Source organism: Panthera pardus, unplaced genomic scaffold (assembly GCF_024362965.1).
Source record: "Panthera pardus isolate Hobbes unplaced genomic scaffold, ASM2436296v1 HiC_scaffold_22, whole genome shotgun sequence".
NCBI lineage: Eukaryota > Metazoa > Chordata > Mammalia > Carnivora > Felidae > Panthera > Panthera pardus.
Genome location: NW_026526788.1, coordinates 37,361,082 through 37,384,557, shown reverse-complemented (window position 1 = coordinate 37,384,557; position 23,476 = coordinate 37,361,082). Strand labels below are relative to the sequence as shown.

Here is a 23,476-nt window from a genome sequence, read left to right as displayed (position 1 = left end):
AAAATTATATGTCTTTTTGTTGTTGAGTTGTAGAAATTCTTTATAAAAATAGAACTACCCTGTGATCCATCAGTTGCACCACTGGGTATTTACCGAAAGGATACAAAAATACTAATTAAAAGGGATACGTGCACCTTGATGTTTATAGCAGCATTATCAACAATAGCCAAATTATAGAAACAGCCCAAGTGTTCATCAACTGATGAAGGGATAAAGAAGATGTGGTATATATGTACAATGGAATATTACTCAGCCATCAAAAAGAATGAACTCTTGCTGTTTGCAACAGCATGGATGGAGCTAGAGAGTATAATGCTAAGCCAAATAAATCAGTCAGAGAAAGCTAAGTGTGCCATATGATTTCACTATGTGGAATTTAAGAAACAAAATAAATGATCATAGGGAAAAAAGAGAGGCAAACCAAAAAACAGTCTCTTAACTATACAGAACAGACTGAGGGTTACCAGAGTGGAGATGGGTGTGGCATGGGTGAAATAGGTGATGGGTATTAAGGAGGGCACCTATTGTGGTGAACATCAGGTGTTCTATGTAAGTGTTGAATCACTAAATTCGATTCCTGAAACTAATATCACATTGTATGTTAACTAACTGGAATTTTTTTTTAATATTTATTTATTTTTGAGAGAGAGAGAAGGAGCAGGGGGCTGAGAGAGAGGGTGACACAGAATCTGAAGCAGGCTCCAGGCTCTGAGCTGTCAGCACAGAGACTGATGCAGGACTCAAACTCAAAAACTGTGAGATCATGACCTGAGCCAAAGTCAGATGCTCAACCAACTGAGCCAACCAGGTGCCCCAACTAACTGAAATTTAAATAAACCCTCGAAAAATCAATTCCGGATGTTAGCATCAGATGTATGTTTTGCAGATATTATCTCCCATTTCAGAGGTTGCCTTTTCACTCTATTATTTGCTTTGATGCTCAGAAGTTTTAAAATCTGATGTAGTTCCATTTGTCTGTTTTGCTTTCATTGCCTGTGCTTTTTGTTCTGTTCAAGAAATCATTGCCCAGGGCGCCTGGGTGGCTCAGTTGGTTAAACATCTGACTCTTTTTTTTTTTTTTTTAAATATAATTTATTGTCAGATTGGTTTCCATACAACACCCAGTGCTCATCCCAGTGCTCATCCTCAATGCCCATCACCCACTTTCCCCTCTCCCCCTCCCCCCATCAACCTTCAGTTTGTTCTCAGTATTTAAGTCTCTTATGGTTTGCCTCCCTCCCTCTCTGCAACTCTTTTTTCCTCCCTCCCCCCCCCTCCCCCCCCGCATGGTTCTCTGTTAAGTTTATCAGGATCTGCATATGAGTGAAAATGTATGGTAACTATTTTTCTCTGCCTGACTTATTTCACTTAGTATAATATCTTCCAGTTCCATCCACGTAGCTACAAATGGCCAGATTTCATTCTTTCTCATTACCAAGTGGTATTCCATAAACATCTGACTCTTGATTTCAGCTCAGGTCGTGATCTCATGGTTGTGAGATTGAGCCCTCCTCTGGGCTTTGTGTTGAGTGTGGAGCCTGCTTAAGATTCTCACTCTCTAGCTCGCTCTCTCTCTCTCTCTCTCTCTCTCTTTCTCTCTCTTTCTCTCTCTTTCTCTCTTTCTCTCTCTGCCACCCTGCCCCCCACTCTCACCTGTGCTCTTTCTCTCAAATAATAATAAAAAGAAATCATTGCCCACACCAATGTCATGAAGGTTGTTCTCTGTTTTCTTCCCAGAGTTTTATGATCTTAGGTCTTCTGTTTGGATCTTTATTTCATTTTGAGTTAATTTTTGTATATGGTGTAAGATAAAGGTCCAACCTCATTCTTTTGCATGTGGGTATCAGTTTTCCCAGCACCATTTGTTGAAGTCCTTTCCTGACTGTGTAATCTTGGCACTCTTTTCAAAAATCATGTAGCCATTATACAGGGTTTATTTTTGGGCTCTCTCTGTCTTCCACTGGTCAGTATATATGTTTTATGCCAGGACCACACTGTCTGATAACTGTTGTTTCCTAGTACGTTTTGAAATCAGGAAGTGTGAGGCCTCCAACTTTGTTCTTTTTGGATTCTTTTGGCTATTCAGGGTCCCTTGAGATTCCATATGAATTTCAGGGTTTTTTTTTTTTTTCTTTCTGCAAAAAATGCCATTGGGATTTTCAGAGGGATTGCATTGAATCTGTAGATTGATTTAGGTAGTATGGACACTTTAACAATACTGAGTCTTCCAGTCCAGAGCATAGGATGTCTTTCCATGTATTTGTATCTTCTTTGATTTCTTTTTGCAATATTGTGTAGTTTGTAGTTTACAAGTCTTTCACCTCCTTGGTTAGGTTGGTTCCTAAGTATTTTTTCCTTTGTGATGCTCTAGTAAACGGGTTTGTTTTCTTAATTTCTTTTTCAGAATGGTCATTGTTAGCATATAGAAAGTCAACTGATTTTTGTATGTTGATTTTGTATTCTGAAACTGCTGAAATCATTAGTTGTAACAGGTTGTGTGTGTGTGTGTGTGTGTGTGTGTGTGTGTGTGTGTGTGTATTCTCTAGAACTTGTTGCATAATTTTGTGTCATCTGTGAACAGATAATTTTAGTACTTGTTTTCTAACGTGGATGCTGTCTTTCTTTCCTGGTTTAATTGCCCTGGCTGGGATTCCCAGTAAGCCTGTTGGATAGTAGTGGCAAATGGGGGCATCTTTGCCTTTGTTTCTGCTCTTGGAGGGAGAGTTTTCCATCTTTTGCCATTGAATATGATGTTAGCTATGGACTTTTCATATGGCTTTTGTTATGTTGAAGTAGTTTCTGTCTGTTCTAGTTTGTAAAGTGTTTTTATCATGAGAGGGTATTGAGTTTTGTCGAATGCGTTTTCTGTGTCAATTGAAGTGATGTGGTTTTTGTCCTTCATTTTGTTAATACGGTGTATGACATTGATGGATTTTTGTATGTTGAGCCATCCTTGCATTCCAGGGATAAATCCCAGTTGGTCGTGGCATATGATGTGTTTTTTGATGTGTTGTTGAGTTCAGTCTGGTAGTATTTTGTTGAGGATTTTTGTGTCTATATTCATCAGGGATACTGGTCTGTAGTTTTCTTGTTGTGCTGAGGAATGAGTTTGGGAGTGCCCCCTCCTCTTCAATTTTTGGAAGAGTGTGAAGAGACTGATACTAATTTTTTAAATTTTATTTTGGTAGAATTCTCTGCTGAATAAACCATCTTGTCCTGGGCTTTTTCTTGTTGGGAAGTTTTTTCTATTACTTGCAGTCTCCTTGTTATAGCTCTGTTCAGATTTTTAAAAATTACTTCATGACACAGTCATAATACATTCTATGTTTCTGGGAATTTATCATTTCTTCCAGGCTGTCCAGTTTGTTTACATATAATTATTCATAGTAGTTTTCTATAATCCTTTTTATTCCTGTGAAATCAGTTATGTCCCTTTCTTCACTTACTACAGTTACGTTAGGCTTCCCCCTTTTGTTCTTCATTATTCTAGCTAAGAGTTTGTCAATTTTGTTGACCTTACTAAAAAGCCAAGTCTTGGTTTCATTGATTTTTTTTCTGGTTTTTCTGTTCTCTGATTTATCTCTGCTCTCTATTTTTCCCTTCCTTCTGCTAAATTTGGGTTAGTTTTTTCTTTTTTCCCCCTGATTCCTCAAAGCGTGAAGTTGGATTGTTGATTTCTTCTTTTTCAATGTCAGCATTTACTACCACAGATTTCCCTCTTAGGACTGCTTTTCTGCATCCTGCAAGCATCGGTATGCTGTGTTGTTTTCATTTGTCTCCAAAATTTTCTAAATTCCTCTCTGATTTGTTTCTTTGACTCTTGGGTTAAGAGTGACTTGTTGCATTTCCAAGTATGGGTCTATTTTCCTTTTTTTTCTTTTTGCTGTTGATTTCTAGTTTCATTCCATTGTCAGAAAAGATATTTTATATAATTTCAGTCTTCTTAAATTAATTTTGTGGTCTATCCTGGAGAATGCTCCCTGTGCACTTGAGAAGAGTGTGTATTCTGCTGTTGCTGGTTGGAGTGTTCTGTGCCTGTCTGTTAGGTCCACGTGGTATGTAGTGCTTTGTGGTTCAGTTGCTCTTTCCTTATTTTCTGTCTGGCTGTTTTGTCCATAACAAAAGTGGGGCTTTGAAGTCCCTATGAATATTGTGTTGCTGGTTCTTCCTTCCGTTCTGTCAATGTTTGTGTCATGTATTTGGGAGTTCTGATGTTAGGTGCATGTGTGTTTATAATTGTTGTATCTTTCTGGAGAATTCACCCTTTTGTCATTATATGATGTCCTACTTTGTCTCTTGTGACATCGTCTGCCTGAGAGTCTGTGTAGGCTGCTAGAACATGACTACCTTGCTCTCTTTACATTCTCAGTTGCACGAAATAGCTTTTCTCTGTTCTTTCACTATTAGCCGGTGGGTATTCTTAGAACTAAAGTGAGTCTCCCAAACTGCATGTAGCTGGATCTTATTTATTTACCCATTCAGCCCATCCATTCACATGTAATTACTGATATGGGAGGACTTATTTCCACTTGAATTGTTTTCTGTGTGTCTTATACCATTTTTGTCCATCTCTTCCTCCCTTGCTGCCCGCTGTTGTATGCTTTGCGGGTTTCGGGTTTTTTTGTTTGCTTTTGGTAGTGACAGGTTTTGATTCCCTTCCCATTTCCCTTCATGTATATTGTAAAGAGATTTTCTTTTTGGTTACCATTGAAATTACATAAAACCCCTTAAAGTCTTAAAGTTATAACAATCCATTTTAAACTGATAATAACTTAATTTCAGTCTCCTGCAAAAATTCCATGTTACACCTCTGTGACCTCAACCCCATTTATGTTGTTGATGACACCTATTACCTCTTTTTCTATCAGTGTATAGATTAGCATAGATTTATAATTACTTTTATGCTTTCGTTTTTAAATATCTACACCAGATTTAGAGTGATTTACATGCCTACATTATGTTACTTCCAGATTCTCTATATGTATCTTTTCTCTTCCCAGGGAGTTTTATATTTTCTGTGGTTGGGTTTAATGACTTGTGAGATGTTCTATAGCTCTCTGAATCTGTAATTGTGAGGACTTCCAACAAAGCAGATTATTCAGGGAGGAACAGGAATCTTCTAAATTGGTATCCCACTGTGTGGAATGTTCATAGTCATTAGGGTAGAATATGATTCTTGCTCAAATAAGTTGAAGGCATAGTGAGTTGATGTCCATACACAGGGAAATGGAGGTGTAGACGCAGTGTATCCATGCATGGGAAGTTCAGAAGGAATGTGGGAGGGCAGTATGAATTAACAGGGATGCCTTCCGGAAACATAACACTGACTGGAAGAGGGAGGTGCAGAATGTTTATAGTGTTGTGTCATTTTTGTTGGGCACATGCACACACACAGCATATTTACTAGTCTTTTTTGAGTATGTAAAAATCAACATGTGACAACAACAAACATCTGGAAGGATGTACTTCCAGCTCATAATAGTGGTTATGAGGAGGCTGGCGGGGACCAGGACTGGAGAATGGGTATCAGAGCTGTTTCGCCCTACCTGTAATGTTCTGATTTTTAAAAGGGAAGATGTGTTCATCTTTTCGTGGAGCAGTTCCTTTGCCCCAGGACTCCTCAGAGGCTTTAGTCAGAAATGCATAGGAGTTCCCAGATGGTCATTGTGGCCACCAAACCCTCCCCTGCTGACCGGAACAGGTCAGCTGGTCACTAGGTTGAGAAATGCTCTATAGGAAGCCATGTAGATATACATGGATAATCTTCATGTATGGAGGTGTGGAGGTGTGGAGGTGTGGGTGAGGGAGGGGACAGACTTCCCCTCAATTCTGCCCGTGAGCTTGGTGTGCCCAGGACAAGGGGACTCTCCAGTACTGAACAGGCGAACCGTGCTGAGCTGCTCACTCCACCTGGCTCTGGATGTGTGGCCTGAAGCGGGCAAAGCTGCCTGGGCTGAGAAAGGTCAGGGCAGCAGTGGGTCCCCGGCCTCTCTCCCTTCCTCTGCTCCAGGCACGTGCCTGTGACACTGCCCCTGTCTCCCACAGATTCGGTGAGCCTTGCCTATCAGCGGGTCCAGAAAGTAGACTGCACCTCCCTGAGGCCCGTCCTCATTCTGGGGCCCTTACTGGACGTGGTGAAGGAGATGCTGGTGAACGAGGCGCCCGGCAAGTTCTGCAGATGCCCCCTTGGTAAGGGGCACCCTCTGTTCCTTCTGGGCTATGTCCACCTGTCCCCTGGGGCTGCGTTCCACGGTGTTTCCGAGCCCTCCTGACTTGGGTCACATTGCTGTGTGCCTTCCGGATCTTTCTCTGGAAGTAAGGATGGCAGAACTGCTCTTCTGCACAGTGTCCTTGCCCAGAATGTGCCAGGACAGCTCACCATGCCAGGGTGCACCCTCATTCCCGTGTCTGTGCTTTGCAGAGGTGATGAAGGCCTCCCAGCAGGCCATCGAGCGAGGCGTCAAAGACTGCCTGTTCGTCGACTATAAGCGGAGGAGTGGCCATTTTGATGTGACCACGGTGGCTTCCATAAAGGAGATCACAGAAAAGGTACCTGTTGCCTCAGACCAAGGGTTAGGGTTTGAGCATTTGGGCTTGGATGCCTGGCCCTTTTGGATCTCTGCCTTGCGTGTTTCTTGGGCCTTCAGTGAACTTGCCTGTGTCCCTTTAGTCCAAGTCGCTCTCCTCGAGGGTTGCCCCCACTGCTTTTGTGTGCTTCCACGGTCACCAACAGGATGCTAGTCCCTGCGCACATGTCACCTCTGTCCCTCTGAGGGGATCTGATGGGAGCTTTGAACTCTAGGAAAGCCCCACACGGGGGATTCTACAGCAGGGTCCTGCATCTGCTCTGCTTATGTGCAGACGTGTTTACGTGTGCCTTGTTCTGGGGACAGGGCTCCCAGCCTCCATCACGGTCGCTGCCCCTGAAAGGATTAAGAGCCATTTCTGTGTGTCTTTAAGGCTCTTGAAGGTACTGGGGTCCGTTTGCCAGGCAGCATGAGGAAAAGTGGGGAAATCTGGAAGGGATATTGGAAAAGCAGCTGTTGAAGGTGTGGCTACTCCTTGGTCTCCTCCTCACTGAGTGAAGGAGGTGGATGTGCTCCAGTTAGGGGTGCTCCAGGAAGGTGGAAAGCTGGCCAACGTTGGGCTCCCCCTCTGCAGCTTGCGGGCATCGGGGAGAGCCACGTGCAGAGGGCCCGTGGTCTTTCCTTGGCTCACACTCTGCCCACAGGCTCAGGGAACCCCGGGACACGTTTCAGTCACAGCCACTCAAAGACACGCACTCCCCTTCCCTGGGGCAGGCCCTGCTGAATCTCCATGTCTTCTTTTGCTCAATCTGGCAGAAGTGAGGCTTCTGAGGCCCGGCTGGGGGTGGGCTTTAAGAAAGTTCCCTGTATCTGGGCAGAGGAAGGACAGGAAGTTTGGAGGTGGGCCGTCCAGACCCCACTCCACCCTGGCTCCGAGCCTTGACCAGCATCAGAGTTGACAGCTTGTGGGGGAGAGATTTTCTGGGGTAAAGCTCCCCACGGTTTTTCCTACGTGGTCTTCGTGGAAGACTGGTCATGCTGCCTGGTTCGCGGGTAAGACCTTCGTGTTTGTGTATGGAGTGAGGGAGAGCAGTGTGGGAGAGGTGGGACCCAGCAGTGGCAGAGGAAGGCAGGAGGTGTCCTCAGAAGGGTGTCAGTGTTTCTGAGGCCCAGCCCACCGCCCCCTGCCTGTCCCGGGGCACTTACTCTTCCCCCTCCCCCCCTCAGAACCGGCACTGTCTCCTGGACATCTCCCCCCATGCCATCGAGCGGCTGCACCACATGCACATCTACCCCATTGTCATCTTCATCCACTACAAGAGCGCCAAACACATCAAGTAGGTGCCCGGCTCGGCGGGGGCTCGGCAGGGGCCTTGCTGGGGATGGGGCTGCTGGCTCAAACGCTAGGCAGTGGGGGCGGACGTGGGAGAATGAGACGGGCAGCGTGTGTGGGACCCTCCCCGTCTCAACGCTCAGTCAAGCAGGGCTAACCAAGCACAGCCCTCCTCCCACTGCACCTTTGCCCTCTCTGGTTGCTGCCACGGTTCCCGGAGTATGCGCGGCTTTGTCTGCTCTGCTTCCTGGGCGTCCCACCCCTCTTTGCCCTTCCGCCTCTCAGCTTGGTGCTCACGGGGACACGGTGACTAGCTGACCTGGGCTGGATCCAGGTCTGCTAGGAGCTGGCTTGGGTCATGGATGAGCCTTTGTTTTCACTGAGCTTTAGTTTTCACACTGGTTGGGCTGACAACTCGTCAAGCCCTCCCCTCCATTTTGCCTTTCTGTGCTTCTAAGCTTCCGGTTCCTGCACCTGGGGACCAGCTGGGGGGCAGGGGGGTGTCTGTTCTCTGTGTGCCCGCAGTGGGGCGCCCACCTCCCCCCTACTGCCCAGAGCACTCCATGGGGCCTGCAGGCTGTCGCTGTGCTTTACCAGAGGAGCGCATGGGGCCCTGTTGACAGAGGCCCTGTTACTCTGGAAGGCGGAGGGCCCGGGGAGGCAGGAGACTCAGCCTGCTTCTCTGGATGTCTGATAGGGAGCAGAGAGACCCCATCTACCTGAAGGACAAGGTGACTCAGAGGCATTCCAAAGAGCAGTTTGAGACGGCTCAGAAGATCGAACAGGAGTACAGTAGATACTTCACAGGTAGGTGTGGTATGGCCTTGTCCACCCGGACTTTTACCCAGGCAGCAACAAGTTCATCTCATAGCACAGGTGCCGAGTGTAGAGCTCCAGCATTCTACTTGGTGGCTGCGGCCATCTGCCCTTCACACCCTCCAGGGAGCTCCACTCTTGCCGTACGGTTTGGCGAAGAAAAAGCTGCACTCTTACCAGCTTTGATCTTCGAAGCACCGCGAACCAAAAGAAGCACTTCACTTTGTGGCTTTCAACCTCTGATGAAACCAGTCGTTTGTGGTGGGGTTAATTAACACTGGGCTCGCAGAGACAAGGACCGTGATTCTAATTCACTTGTAGGGACTGTTGTGATCTGGTTTCGTGTTTCTTGTGCAAAACAGTGGGTCTCAAAAACTAGACTCGGAGCTTCTATGTATGTGTATGGGAGTTTCAATCTCCAATCTGTCCCAGACCAGTATTTAGTCAAATATGTTAGTAATTACTAGAGAAATGAAAATTTAAAACTCCAGAACTTACAAAATATAACCTTTGACTTTCTTCTCTTAGTTTCAACAGACATAAAATTACTCTTGTCACAGTTCAACAGCAGTTTCTAAATGCTCCCTGTCTATTTCTGTCCATACCTGTGGGAAGTGGCCGGGGACCGTTTTGTCTACCAGTGCTGTTCCATGGAGCACACTGAGAGCTCTGGGCTAGTGTCTACGGGACCTCTGGTGTTGAAAGCCTGCAGGGCAGGGCTGGCCATAGCTGGGGACGTATCATCATCTTGCCTGGGAGTCTTCACTGGCCTATGGGGATGCCCCGGCTCCTTAAACCCATTCTTGTTTCTGGAGAATCCTGCTGCTGATTGAACCATTGCAACAGAGCCCCAAACTGCTTTCCCATGTGCCAGGCTCCACATTGCAAGACTAGGCAAGCCCCACCCAGGGCATGCGGTGAGAGTGTGCAGTTGGTGTGAGTGGGCAGATCCTGGTCATCCCTGTTACAGGGGCCCACGAAGCCTGGCAAAAGAAAATTTTTTTTTAAAGTTTATTTATTTTTAGAGAGAGCGTGAGTGGGGGAGGGGCAGAGAGAGAGAGGGAGAGAGAGAGTATCCCAAGCAGGCTCTGCACTGTCAGCGCAGAGCCCAACGCGGGGCTCGAACCCACGAAACCGTGAGATCCTGACCTGAGCCAAAACCGAGAGTTGGACGCTTAACCAACTGAGCCACCCAGGCGCCCCTGAGCCTGGCAAAATTTGACACCAACCTTCATCTGAGCCCGCATTTTCAGCATCCTCCTACTCAACAGCTGAGCAGAGGGACAGATAAAAAAACCAAAGTTATTTGCACTCAACTCTTTTCTTTCTCTTCCCCAATTTCTTGCTGATGGAAGAGAGCGAGGAAAGAAAACCAAGCAGCTCCAAACAGGCAGAAAACCAGAAAGAGTAAAAGATGTATTTATTTGCCACAAGCCTGGGGTCTCACTCACTCTGAACTCAATGATGTGTTTGGGGGCTCTCTTGCAGGGGTCATCCAGGGAGGAGCCCTGTCGAGCATTTGCACTCAGATCTTGGCAATGGTCAATCAAGAACAAAACAAAGTCCTATGGATTCCAGCCTGCCCGCTGTAGAAGAATGCCACGCTGGAAGTCGCTGCGGCTTGTCTGCCGGCATAAACGTCTGGCCCAGCTCCTTCTCAGTGACTGAAAGTACAAGTCTATCTGTATATAAACGTGGAGGGGAAGGACCTGTGCACATGGACTCCGGAAGCATCTCCTCTGTAGACCCAGGGCCACAAGTGAACAGGATCCGGGCCCAGGCCATTGGACTGCCTTCCTCTCACACATGTGCTTTAAGACGAAATAAAAAAACACAAAAGACTTTCGATAGAGGGGTTCAACACCACCCTTTCTTTAGCCAGCCGATCAGAGATGCTGCAAAGACAACCTTTCAGATCACACGTTTACAAGCCTTTTCTAAGTATTGGTTGCTTATGTTTACTTGAACGGCTCCATGTTGTCGGTGCCCAGCCCTATCCCTCTGTCAGCCACCCCCCGTGTTGCTTTGGTGTTGGGTTTTGTTCCTGCTTTTAGCAAAATGACTCTGGAACCTCACTGGGGCCCACTTTGCTCTGGGAGGTTCCTGTCGGTGGGACCAGAGCTTCAAGAAACTTCCCACTCCACGGTGGCACCTCTCCTGGAAGGGACACGGTGACTGCGCAGGCTTAGCCGCTATTGTGGCAGGACCAGTGCCTTTGTAGGGCCGAGTCACCAGCAGCCGTGTTCTCCCTTCCTGCGCCAGGAAGACCACGTAGGCTTCCTGCACCCTCATTGCTCGGGCTTTCTCTCCTACCTTCCGTGTTCTCTCATTTCTTCTCCATCTGTGATTGTTGCGTCCGCATTCTACCTGGGGTCACCACCACACCGTAGTTCTGGGCAGGGTGTTAGTTAACCGAGGGCTGGCGCGTGCTACTGGGACCTCTTCAGCTTCTGTAAATAATGACCGCTTTATCAGTGCAATTTTTGCAGGGTAACTCTTAAACGCTGGGGGCTGGGGCAGGTACATCAGCTGTCTCTGATGTGAAGACACTCGTGTTTCAGACTTTGAACCCAGAGCGCTTAGGGGAAGCTTAATGCCGAGTGTCCTCACTGTCAGACATCTAGAGAGCGGCTGAGGACCTTCTTAGTCTCGGTGACCGTGCTCCCAGCATAAACACAACCCCACAAGAACGTCTTTGTTGGGGGTTCTGTTTTGGTTGGGTTTTCTTCTTTTCTTTTCTTTTTTCTTTTCTTTTTTTTCTTTTTTTTTTTTTTTTGCACTTCTGATGCTGGATATCTCCGGCTGAAGATTTGATGTGGTTCCTCCTTAAACTGTGCGTCCTGTTAATAATAGGTACTGTACTGGGCTCCGTGGAAGTGTCACTGGGGTAGGACCTATATTTTAATACTATTCCTAACATTTCATTTTACTAGCAAGAAATCTTTGATTTCATTTTATTCTTTGTAATTCTAGACACTAGATTGTAGATTAGCCAAACTGACATTTTTTTAAAAAAAGGGATATATTTTCTTGCACAGTTGTTCAAAAAGAGACATGTGTCAGTCCTCAGTGCTGCCCTTTGTTTCACAGGTACGCGTCGTCTTCTAGCTCAGACAACCAAGACAGACGGTGGGCTGTCAGGTCCCACCTGGTGCCCTCTGGCTGTCTCTCTGGGTTGCGGCCCGAGTGGGACTGTGATGGTAGTGTGCACAGGTACTGTTCTGACAGACTGGGATTTTCTGTACTAAAACCTTACTTTGTATCAAAAGTTACACAGACTTTAGTACAATAAATAAAGGTCAATTTCCATAACTTGTTGCAATGAAGATACCTGTTTTTTAAATTGGTTTTCTGTCTGTTCCCCGTCCTTCGGCTCTCTGCATGTAGCCGGAATTGTCTGGTGTGCGAGGTTCTCTCCAGCGCCTGTGATGCTCAGGAGCCCCTTTGACCTGCTGCCTGCACCCTCAGCTGCTTACATTCAGAGCTGTGAAGAGCAAAGGAGATTTGAAGGACACGGAGATCCCCTAATGTCCTCAGTAAGGGGAGGAGGCCCAGGTCATGCCCGGGGCTAAAGAAGGCCGCGCCTGGTGTGGGGGCTGCACTGTGATAGGACCCAGCATTGCAGTACCACGTAGGGCTCTCTGGAGTTCTGGGGTGGCAGGAAGCCCGGACTGGCCTCATTAGATGCGCCGAGGTCTCCGTCAGAGCAGAGTCCTTCTCCTCTGCTCTTTTCGCCTGGAGGCGTGCAGGGGCACCGCACCATGCCACTGCGGTGACCTGGCCAGCGGGGGCCGACTTGGTGTTAGTATCCCCTTGGTCCTTTCTTGCTGGGTGAAGTTCCATCATGGACCTGCAGTCTTGGGCTCACCGGTGGCCACGAGAGTCACAGGGCTGTGTGGACTGTGGCAGCTGAGGTGTGGGGGTGGGGGGCTGGTGCGGCTGGCCAGGGCCCAGAGGGCCTCCTCTTTTTGTCCACGTGCACCCAGCCACCGGGCTGCCCAGAGCCAGGGTGAGAGCGGCAGCGGCTGCACGGATTTTGTCACCCACCTGGCAAATGGGGGCAAGGGCCACTTGTTTTAGCAATGGGTCTTTTAGTCTTATCTGTATTTTCCAAATCTCCTATAGGAAACTTGGTTTTCTGTTACGATTACAAGGAAAAAAACTACTATGGCTTTTTTTTTTTTTTTCTACTATGGCTTTTAACAGTGGAGGCCCGCTGAGTTGCTGAGATCCCAGAGCGCTTGCTTCTGGATGCTACAAAGTACCACTGAGGGAATTCATGCTCGTCTCTAAGCCATGCCGAGACTGGGGCAGCAAGGAGGGCTGCAGAGGCAGATGGGGTTCTGCCCCAAGCAGGTGTCTGTCTCATGCAGGCTCAGATCCTTCTGGAAAGGCAGAGCTGACTTTCGTCCGGCCGTGAGGCCTTGGATGCGTCACACTCGTGGCCTCAGCACCTGGGCCTTTGAAGACAAATGCAGGCTACGTCATCTCTAAGACCCTTCCCGTACTGACATCCAGGGTAGGTGTGGGAAATGGGGCTTCAGCAGAACCCCAGCTCCAGGTAGCCTTTTCGGAGGTCAGAGGAGCTGCTCGACATCTCGTGCTTGCGAGTGGAAACTGACAGGGTCTGGGCTAGGAGCCAGGCTCCGCCCCAGAGTCTCAGACCTCTCCTTGGCTGGAACAAAGGGTTTGGTGCAAGGAAACCGACCTGCTGCCCGCCTTAGATGGACAGGGCAGAGGGCCACCTGGATCAGATACCAAGGATGGAGAGAAATACAAGGACGTGCAGGGCGGGCCTCAGAGCAAGCCTATGCCACCGGGGAGCATGTGGCTGGCGTCAGAGGGCTGATCCTCTCACAGGGCCTGCGGTGGCACTGCCCCCTGCCACTGGTGTTCGAACTTGCAGGTTTCATTGACCTTGTTTCGTCTGTCTATATCCTCACTGGCTCGTACCTGCCCGAATTAGTCTCTGGCCCTTTGATGGCTCCCCTTGATGTTCTCTTTGCAATTATGCATCTATCTATCTATCTATCTATCTATCTATCTATCTATAAATATTTCAACTGTGAAGTGTATCCTACATATAGAATAGTGTGTACAATGTAATCGTACAGCCCAAACAACAATAAAATGGGCAGGGTGTTTCTCTTCAGGGAACACAACACTACCAATCCTTCAGAAGGCCTCTTAGGCCCAACATGGTCAAATTCTCTGCCTTTTCCACCAAAGGAAGCCGTGCCCTGACTTGTAGTTTAATAATTTCCTTGCTTTTCTGTTTTTATCCCCGACAGAGAGATCTTGAAAGAATATAGTGTTCAGTGTTGCAAACACCTGGCATCCAGTAGCAACTTAGCTGTGTGGGGAGAGAATAATATTGCCGCCATTAGATGAAGTTGGCCAGGAAGAGTAATGCGATCTCTGGGTCAGGGTGACTCTGAGCCCCCCTGGGAATTTACCGGAGCCCCTTCTGGGGGAGTCAGCACACAAGGCCTAGAATGAGCCCAGGGGCAGGGGGGTCGGGGCCGCCAGTCGGGGCACGTGGCAGCGGTGCCTTCCGTACACGAGGTCCTCACCGTCTGACGGAAATGTGATCGGAGGACTTGGGATGCTGCTGCTTGCGTGCTCACCACCGCCGTCTGGATTTTGCCAGCAACTCAAAGAGAGACACTGCTGTGGGATGGAATGCTGATACCTCAAGGTGATCTGCAGGGCAGGAAGTTTGTCAGCTCATGTCAAGACAAGCCTAGTAGAAATGAGAATGTGCACCAGGGTCACCGGATGCACTACTCTTAGCAAAGCCACGTGGAGAGAGAGACACTGGTGCTAACAGCCCTTCCCGTTTCTGTCTTGAGTCCCTGCCCCAAACCTGACTCGTTGCCCTTGAAGAAGTCTGGTGCCAGCTCTCATGCCAAAATCTCTCCTCTGCTTTCCTGGGGATTTTCATCATTTCTTTCTTGGGCTCTCCTCTCTCTTGACGGATCTCTTGTTTCTGGTGCCACTTGTGAGAAGAAAGGGTCAATATTGGAATTCTTTCCAATATTGGAATATTGGAATATGCAGGGTGACTTGGTTTACCTTCTCCTGACACTGTCTTTTAGAAGAGTTCTGAATTAAAAAGAAGAAAAAAATAGAAGAGTTCTGAATTAAGAAAAGAGTAGCCAAGTCTGTATTCACCATTGTCTCCAGATCGGTACATCTGGGTCAGGAAGCCTGGGAGGCAGCACCTCGATGCTAAGAGCCCAAATAAGAAGGAACTGCATCGACAACTGGCATGGGGCCTCAGTTATTCGTGTGTCAGCTGTACTTGACTGAGTCTCTCCATTTCTGATCCCCTGTCAGTATATTTTGTCATTTTGCTGTTCTTTCACACAGATTTACTCAACTTTGTCATTCCCTTCTAGTGAGTTCTCATCCTCGCTATCTTGCTTTTAATTTCCAAGAACTCTTTATTTTCTGAATGGTCTTTTATTTTTTTAATATTTATTTTTGGGAGAGTGCAAACTGGGGAGGGGCAGAGAGAAAGGGACAGAGGATCCAAAGTGGGCTCTTGGGCTGACGGGTTGACAGCAGTGAGCCCAATGTGGGGCTTGAACTCACGAACCACGAGATCATGACTTGAGCTGAAGTCGGATGCTCAACTGACTGAACCACCCAGGTGCCCCTGAACGTTCTTCTTTATGTCATTCTGGATTTGTCTCCTGGGTACAATATTCTGTCTGAAGATAGACTTTTTTCTTTTGTCTTTTCTCCTGAATCTGATTTCTCCATTTTTTTTTTTTTTTTTTTTCCTATTTGTCTTGGCCTCAGCCTTGGATTTGACCTCAGAGGATTTGACCTCAGGTGTCTAGGAATCTTGGGTGTCTGCTGAGGATTATCATGGACTGGCTGTGCCACTCATTGGGCAGTGTCAGTGATGAGCCCCTTACGTCTGCAGGAGTTGGTCGGATTCCCCAGAGGAGTCGTTTGGGCTCTGACCGGAAGGGCAGGCCTGGCAGCATGTGTGGCACCACATTGGCGGGGGAAGGCCGATACTTGACATTTAGCATTCAATATGGCAGCACACAGCCACATACTCCTTTCGTTTTCAGTGTGCCACCAATCCTCTGGTCTGTGCCTGCCATTCCCTTGTCCAGAAAACCTCTCTTACGTTCTTCAGGGAGAAAACTTCCTGACTTCTGCTGAGTTGAGGGAAGTGCAGGAGCCCTGGAGTTTGGAATCTAGGAATAAGTCTCTGGCCTTCCGAAATTCCTTGAGTCTTCTCTCCACCCCAGGTTCTAGAAGTAACAATACCTTGGTTCCTTGCATTAGAGAATGCCTTGTTTTCCCTTTTTGTTTTAGGATCGGGCATGCTTAGGTCTGCTACATAACTTGCCACTGGCCCATCTCCTTTTCATCTTCTCTTAAAAAAAATTGTTTTTTAATGTTTATTTATTTTTGACAGAGACAGAGAGCATGAGTGGGGGAGGAATGGGTGGGGGGTGGGGGGAGACACAGAATCCCAGGCAGGCTCCAGGCTCTGAGCTGTCAGCAAGCACAGAGCCTGACTTGGGGCTCAAACGCACGAACTATGAGATCATGACCTGAGCCCAAGTCAGATGCTTAACCGACTGAGCCACCCAGGTGCCCCTCCTTTTCATTTTCTAAAGTGACTTTGTGGTGGCTATTTCTCTGCTCTCCCTGTGTTTCTGGATTTATAGTTTTTTAAAAAGAAATCCTTTTCCTATATTTACTTTGTTTTAATGGAGGAACAAAATGCAGTGTATGTATCATTCTGTTTTCTTATCCCAGAAGGCAGGCTTACACTTTTTCATGTTCCTTTACACTTCTTTTGATCTCACTGGGGGCCCGGAAGGACCTCAAATGCATGCCTTTCAACAGCAGTGTCTCTTCCAGTTGGGGGGTATGTCGTTCAAGCCCCGACAGGAGAGGCAGGGCCAGCAGGAACCAGACCGTGGGTGTGTGAACATGAACCTGTGACAAGATATGGGCTTATGGGAGAGTGAGTGCTGGCGAGCAAGCGTGAGGTCCACAGGGCTGGGGGTCCTGCCTGCAGGTCCCGGGCAGGTGGGGCTCCTGGGCAGGGGACTGACGGAGGGAAGAGTGGGCAGGTTAAACTCCTCAGGGGAGCGGACACTGTTGTCCACTCGTGCAGTTTCTTCCCTTATTCCAGGGAGGTCTCCCCTTTACAGGCCTTTCTGCTTCCAAGGTCTTTTGACTGAATCAGGCTCAGCCAGATTATCCTGGAATACTCCCTTGCTCTTAATATCAGCTGATTAGGGGCTTTAATCGCAAGTGAAAAATCCCTTCATGGCCATGCCTAGCTGGGTGTTTGAGTAATGGAGGACTGTGGCCTAGCCAAGTCGAAAAAACCATCCTCCAAAAAACCATCACAGGGGCGTTTACCAATCATTTACCTAACCAGTTCCCCACAAATGGGCATTCAGATTAAGTTTGTTGTTTGTTTATAGATTCACTTAACCTAATCTTCATAGAAGCTTCAATGTGGAGTCTGTACCTCACAGATACGGACATCAGACATCGAGAGGCTTTATGCAGTTATAGGAGATTGCCTGAGCCCTTTTCTAACACCAGGTTACCTTTGGGATAAAACCAATCTCGTGCTTATTTTGGAGTTCTCTTTAGCTTCGTACAGATGCTACCCATTCTGAGGATGTTAATCATCTAAGCCACTTCACGCCTGCTTGAGTCTGTGAAAGAGGGACAGAGGTTCTGAGAACCGAGTGCCTGTGAGGGTAAAGGAGGGACTGGTAGGGCCCCTGGGGTCCAGCCACAGACTGGGGCGTTCTGCCGCTCGTGGTGTGGCATGGCCAGCGTCTGAGAATACATTATGGTAAAACAGCAGAATCAGAAGGTCCTCTGAGTTCAGTAACAACGCATGCTGGTCTTCATTCTCTATGGAAATAATGAAAGTAATGTATCTAAAATTGCAAGATATTTTACTGAAAACGGTGGTCTCTTTTGACGAACAGCTTACTTTTAAAGATTATCTGCTAATACTTAGCATGAAGGTAATTTATGTTTAACTTTTGCATTTTGCAAGTTTACGTGTCTCTTGAAGTACAATAACTTTTACATTTTTGTGTTTGGAATGTATTTTGATAGCATTTTATAATTTCTAAACAGTTCCCTTTGTTCTTAGAAATCAGTGTCTTTTTAAAAATTCCATTTTAATGGCATTCTCAATCTCTTTGCAGTGTTACAGGGTCTAGACTAAGCAAGCACCTCTCTAAGGAGGCTGCTGCTTGAGGTCATCTTTTGTGGGGAATACAGTTGTTTCTTTAGAACCAAAAATCTCAGAGTTGAATCTGAAAGGTGTGTGTCCATGTACATATCGTTGAAGATCAGAAGGCAGGGCCCTTATTTCAGGTCAAAGCCCAGATAATTGGCCCTTAAGAATGCAGGGAAGGAGCCTCTCAAAATGTCTACAAATGCAAAAGAACATGGATGGAAGCCTAGCAGGAGAACTTCTCTGGGTCTTTAGGAGACTGCTAACTTGTTTTCCCCAACAGTGCAAGGAGGAGGGCCCAGGTATGGGGGGACAGGAGCGTATTGGCCTTCGTGCCAAAGCAATGCCTCATCCTGACTGGAGTCCATCCTTCAATCCCGTAACAGCAGGCTTGATTTCCTACGCTGTGTAACAAATGGATTATGTGACGCTCTTGACGATGGTGCTATTCATGAGAGGTCAAGGGCTACTGCTTACCATCCAGCTGCTCGGCCAGCAGAAGTCACTGTAGCAGGCGCTCTGCACAGGCTACTGCGATCAAAGTTGTGTCAATCTGCACAAGTGTCCCTGGTACACTCTTTGGCATTGTTGCTGTGTGGAGAAGGTAACACGGTGCTGATCACCTTCAAAGAGGTTGAAGGCCTTTGTGGTGTCTGTCCATTAGCAGGAACTGAGTCTTTGATCTGATCACTTACAGTTCTCTGCGCCAAACACTGATTGGGTCAGTGTGTGGCCTTGGGTTGGATCCTCATGATGGCTGTCATCCTGAGGTCAATCAGGGAAGGAGTTAGCGGAGGAGCAAGTCAAGATATGTCTGAATGTGCCCAGATGACAGCAGCCAGCACCATCAGGGGGAGCCAAAACCAACATTGGGATTGCGGTCTGCCAAGTGGAAGCAGACATTCAGCCATTCCTGCTGCAGTAAAAGAGGTTAAGAAGGCTGACAAACAGGCTCCATCAGATACCCTGGAGGGGTTAAACTCTCACGCAGAAGGCTTTCTGATGTCCCCACAGCAGCCAGTTGGTGATAGAGCACACACCATCATGTGCTGGGTTCAAAGCCTTAGAATGGACACCAGGAGCTACAGTCACAATACTCGGGCTTGTTACTACGTTAGCTGGCAGGATCAAACATGGGCTCTGACCGCGAAGACATCCTCTAGGATGTACTTGGTGTCCTCAGGCTAGTCGAAATAGTCTGGTATGACAGCCAATCTATGGGGGGAAAATTCAGGGATGAAAGGCCAGAGGCCCACAGTGGGGGAGGTGTGTGTCCCCTTGTTGTGAGGCGGCCCATCTGTAGGAAGTGCTGGGGGGTGGGAAAGGCTTCTTGGACTCTTTGTTGTGGTTTTGCCCCTGCAGGCCTCACATGACCCCGGGGGACCAGGTGGAGATGTGAAAGAAAGGAAGTGGCCGGAAACACATCGGGTGATGAGGTGGGATGGGTGAGTAAAGGATTTCAGGATTTCAGTGGGTGGGACTGGAGGTGCCTCCTTGGCTTAGAAGATCTCTCTCTGGAAGGATCTGTTGATCAGGGCTTCCTGGAGTATTTTTTATTTTTTGCTTCAAAAGTAGAAAAGATATAAAAATGTATATTTTTATACATGAGATGTCTCATCTCAGGTTCATTCCACCCTTCATCCCAGAAAGAGGACAGACTTTCATCCTTGTCCCTATGGCTTCTTAAAGCAGACACCAGCTAAATCAGATGAGCTTCCCCACCCTCCCCTCTCATCCAGAAGGAACACACCCTGTATTCTGTATCCTACTTTTTTCTGCATAACCCAAAACGCTGGTGTGGCCTTTTGCTCTATATTGCACACACTACAATGGCAGCAGATGGGGCTCTTGTAGTTGAGAATGCAAATGCAGGTGCCATCAGTAGAGGTGGGAAAGTACAAGCCCATGTGAAGTGGGCACAAGGTTCACATCCCACCAAAGAGAGCCCATTTCCCTGACAATGCCCCTCCGAAGATGGGCCGGAGATTGGGGTGGTGTTCGGGGTGAGGGGCAAGTGTGTGGAGGGGGCATCCACTATTTCCTGTCTTTCTTAGGCAGTGGAGAACAGGGAATGTGGTTGAAAAAGAAAAAAAAAAAAAGGTTTAAAGATGTTTCATGTCAAGCCAGACAAGAAGCTCTGCTCTGTGCCCACATGTTGGGGGTGGGGGTGCTAGGAGAAGTCTTGGCCCCTGCTTTAGGGTTTGTGGGTAGTAATTTCTGTGCTTGTAATAGCCCTGGGTTCCCTGGGGTCATGGGGGGGTGGAGGTTTTCTGCTAGCACTCAACAAGTTAGAGTGCCCGCCTTGCCTCACGCCCTTGATCCTTATAGAATATCCTGAGCCGGATGTGTCGTCTAGGACCTTGAGGCACGAATGAGGGACTTGGACCAAGGGACACTGAGTGTTCTTCAAGGGTCCCAGAAAGTGAGGAAATATGTGATGCTGTCCATGGAGGAAAATGGTGCTGCACTTCCCTCCCACTGGGCACTAGGAGAGGTTGGTGGCCCTGTGGCAATGCCACCATGCCGTGGGGTGGCAACGCGGTCATTAGGATGCACTGCGGATTGTGACCGAACATAACCTGACAGAAAAAAGGGCTGGTCATGAGCCATGTGCACCACCATGGCAATGGGCCCTAATATTGCAGGATACCAACTATGTGCCATGTATTACACCAGGTGACTTTCAAAGGCTCTGTGCTCTACGTTTTTTCCAGGGTTAAAATTCTTTATTCTTTTTTAACAATCAGTATTTGTGGCATTCTTTTATTCAAATTAAATTAAACTCATTTTTAGGAGGTCAGTTTAATTAACCACGTCTAATGAAAAGAGGATGAAACCCTGTCATTTTAAAGCAACAGGACATTATTTTGCATTATTGAGCCAGATATGCAAGACTTAAAATTGCCTAGTTGGAGGCACTTAGTTAAAAAACAAAAAAACACAAACTTTCTTTTTTTAGTTTAAAAAATTACATTGTAGAGAAAAAATTAAACCATCTTTTTCTTGTAAATATTAACAGGCATGTGACAAAAAATGCAAATGGTATAGTATTTGCAAGAATTGACGTTAGATTCCGTTGTCGTTGACATTGTGAGAGGTCTGGCTGTTACCACATTAAATGTGATCCCACTTAGCATCAGTAACAATTGTGGAAATAAATAGGAGCTGCTCTGATGAGAACAAGCCAGGGCTACTCCCAGCTTGCCGTAGGAAGGGAGTCAGTCCCCAGCACTTGCCTTTGGTAGAGACTCAAAGGCAGGCAGGGGAGTGAGAAAGCTGTGTGGTGGAAAAGGAAAGGGTCAGGTGTGCTCTGATCAGTCTGTTGGCCTGGGAAGCTGGAGGCAGGCTAACTAGCAGGGGGGCATCCTGTGTGATCAGTTAGGGTGCCTGTTCGGCTTTCTGTGGTTGGTTTTACTAAGCTAGATGCCGTGGCAAAAATTACGGAAGCTGGCAGGTATTGACCAACTCTTGACCATTTGGAGCCAACTGTTATAGAGGTTGTCTGGCCTGGTGGCTACAGATTGTGGGTCCAAGTCCTATTTTTATATATGACCTGCTGTTGTCCATTAATATATTCAATCTCATAATGGAATCACCAGCTATTATGATGAGATGCAGTGTGAAGTAAGGACATAGCATCGCCTGTGAGGCGTTTGCGCCAAAAATGTTTCCCCTGGATCACATCAAGCCATTAAATCCAGGCACCGGTTTACAGGAAGTTTAGGGAATGAAGAAATAATCAGATCTACGATGAGGAGTATTCTACAAGGTAATCACCTGGTCTCTTCAGTGCGAGGTATAGAAAAAGGTGTGTGTGTGGCGGGGGGTGGGGGGCGTGGGGGTGTGGGGGTGTGGGGGTGTGGGGGGGTGGGGAGGGGGGGCGGTGCGGGCAGGGTGGATGGATGGAAGAAACTGTTTTAAATTCAAAGTGTCTTAAGGACATATAACCAACTATAAGAAAAAAAGTTATGAGACATTTGGGAAACTTGAGGTTTGGATATGGACCCCGAGTGAAATTGTATTAGGGAATGGGTCAAGATGTTGGGGTGCTAGGGCAATGTGTTGTAGCAATGCTGTCTCAGTTCTTCAGAGGCACGGCGCCTAGTGTCATTTCCTTTGAAGTGGTTCAGCAAGGTAAAGATGAGGCCACATGGCAAAATGTAGTTTTAGATCTGGATGGTGAGTCCTGGGTTTTCATCACAGAAAAGTACACTTGTCTGAACTTCTTCCTGTAACACTTAGAAAAGAGTATTTTGACCTGCTCTCCGTTCTACTTCCTTTAAATAACCACAGTTACAATTTATGTCTACACAAGGAAGAAACAGACTTGTGTTCTCCCTTATATGTTTACTTAAATAAAACCATAACCTGGTCGCTTGATTTTTCCCCACCAATACCACGGAGACTTCTCCATATCAAAACATGTGAATCTGCCTCTTCTTTTTATGACAGTATTTATTTGCATGAATGAACCATCATTTATTTAATATTGGTACTTTTTATAAATAGTTTTTCTGCTGTTAGAAGCATTATCTAATTCTCTCAAAGAGTGAAAGAAGCATGGAAGGAAACAGGCTTGTTGCTTTCCCGAAGACACATAGCCAAGTAAGAGAGAGAACCAGGCTTTGAAGCCAAGTTCATGTTTCTAGAGCCCTTGACACAGTGTTCATAAAACAAGTGCTTCTTCTAGCATCCCCCCCTTTTGGGACTGATTTGTCTTCGGCCTCTCAGAGACTAACCTGTCACCTGGTGTGTAATATGGGGGCATTTGATCAAGAGTCAAAAATACCTCAACTGATTTGTACCTAACAATGGATGCATCACTTTAAGCACTTATCTCTGATATTTAGTGTCCTTTTTTATAAATGGGCCTGTTACAACCAATAAAATAATGCCTTTGAAGGATGAGGCACAAGCGGGGACCACCCGGACCACTGCCCGGAAAGCTGAACATCCCTGTCACTGCCATCAATAGAAGATGTTCCCCACACAGTACACTTCTAATTCAGGTTTCCTGTGACCGCTTCTGGTAGAGTCATCTGTCCGCACCCTAGCTGTAAGGGAGCCCAAGAAAGCAAATGTGGGTTTTTAGCTTGGGGAGGCAGGACCCCCTAACGTGAGGGATTTCCCATATGGAGGAAGGCTATTCAAAACGTGCTGGGCAGGGACACCTGGGTAGCTCAATCAGTTGAGCGACCGACTGGGTCAGGTCATAATCTCACAGCTTGTGGGTTCGAGCCCTGCATTGGTTTCTGTGCTGACAGCTCAGAGCCTGGAGCCTGCTTCAGATTCTGTGACTCCCCCTCTCTCTACCCCTCCCCCACTTACACTGTGTCTCTCTCAACATTAAAAAAGAAAAGGTGCTGGGCAGCTTCAAGCAATAAATGTACAGCATGAGTCTAAATGCCTTAAGGTAAGTGTGGTGCATTCGTAACATGTAATATGCAGCCATTTCATAAGCCCCTTTTGAAGAACATTTAATGGCATGGAAAAATGCTCAAAATATGGTCAATGAAAAGATATACAAAACCATTCATTGAGGGTGGTCTCGTT

The 23,476-nt window shown here is 47.1% G+C and overlaps 1 protein-coding gene across 4 annotated transcripts in view; it reads left to right on the top strand.

Moving 5' to 3' along the window:
* DLG5 (discs large MAGUK scaffold protein 5) overlaps window positions 1-11,988 on the top strand; it is a 126,954-nt gene extending 114,966 nt beyond the window's left edge. For all 4 annotated transcript variants that reach the window (XM_053909623.1, XM_053909625.1, XM_053909622.1 and 1 more), the window contains 5 exons: window positions 6,046-6,189; window positions 6,422-6,549; window positions 7,755-7,864; window positions 8,558-8,667; window positions 10,165-11,988. In XM_053909623.1, the coding sequence (XP_053765598.1) occupies window positions 6,046-6,189; window positions 6,422-6,549; window positions 7,755-7,864; window positions 8,558-8,667; window positions 10,165-10,268 (596 nt within the window). In that variant the 3' untranslated portion in view covers window positions 10,269-11,988. The remainder of the gene's footprint in view (window positions 1-6,045; window positions 6,190-6,421; window positions 6,550-7,754; window positions 7,865-8,557; window positions 8,668-10,164) is intronic.
* Window positions 11,989-23,476: the final 11,488 nt, after the last annotated feature.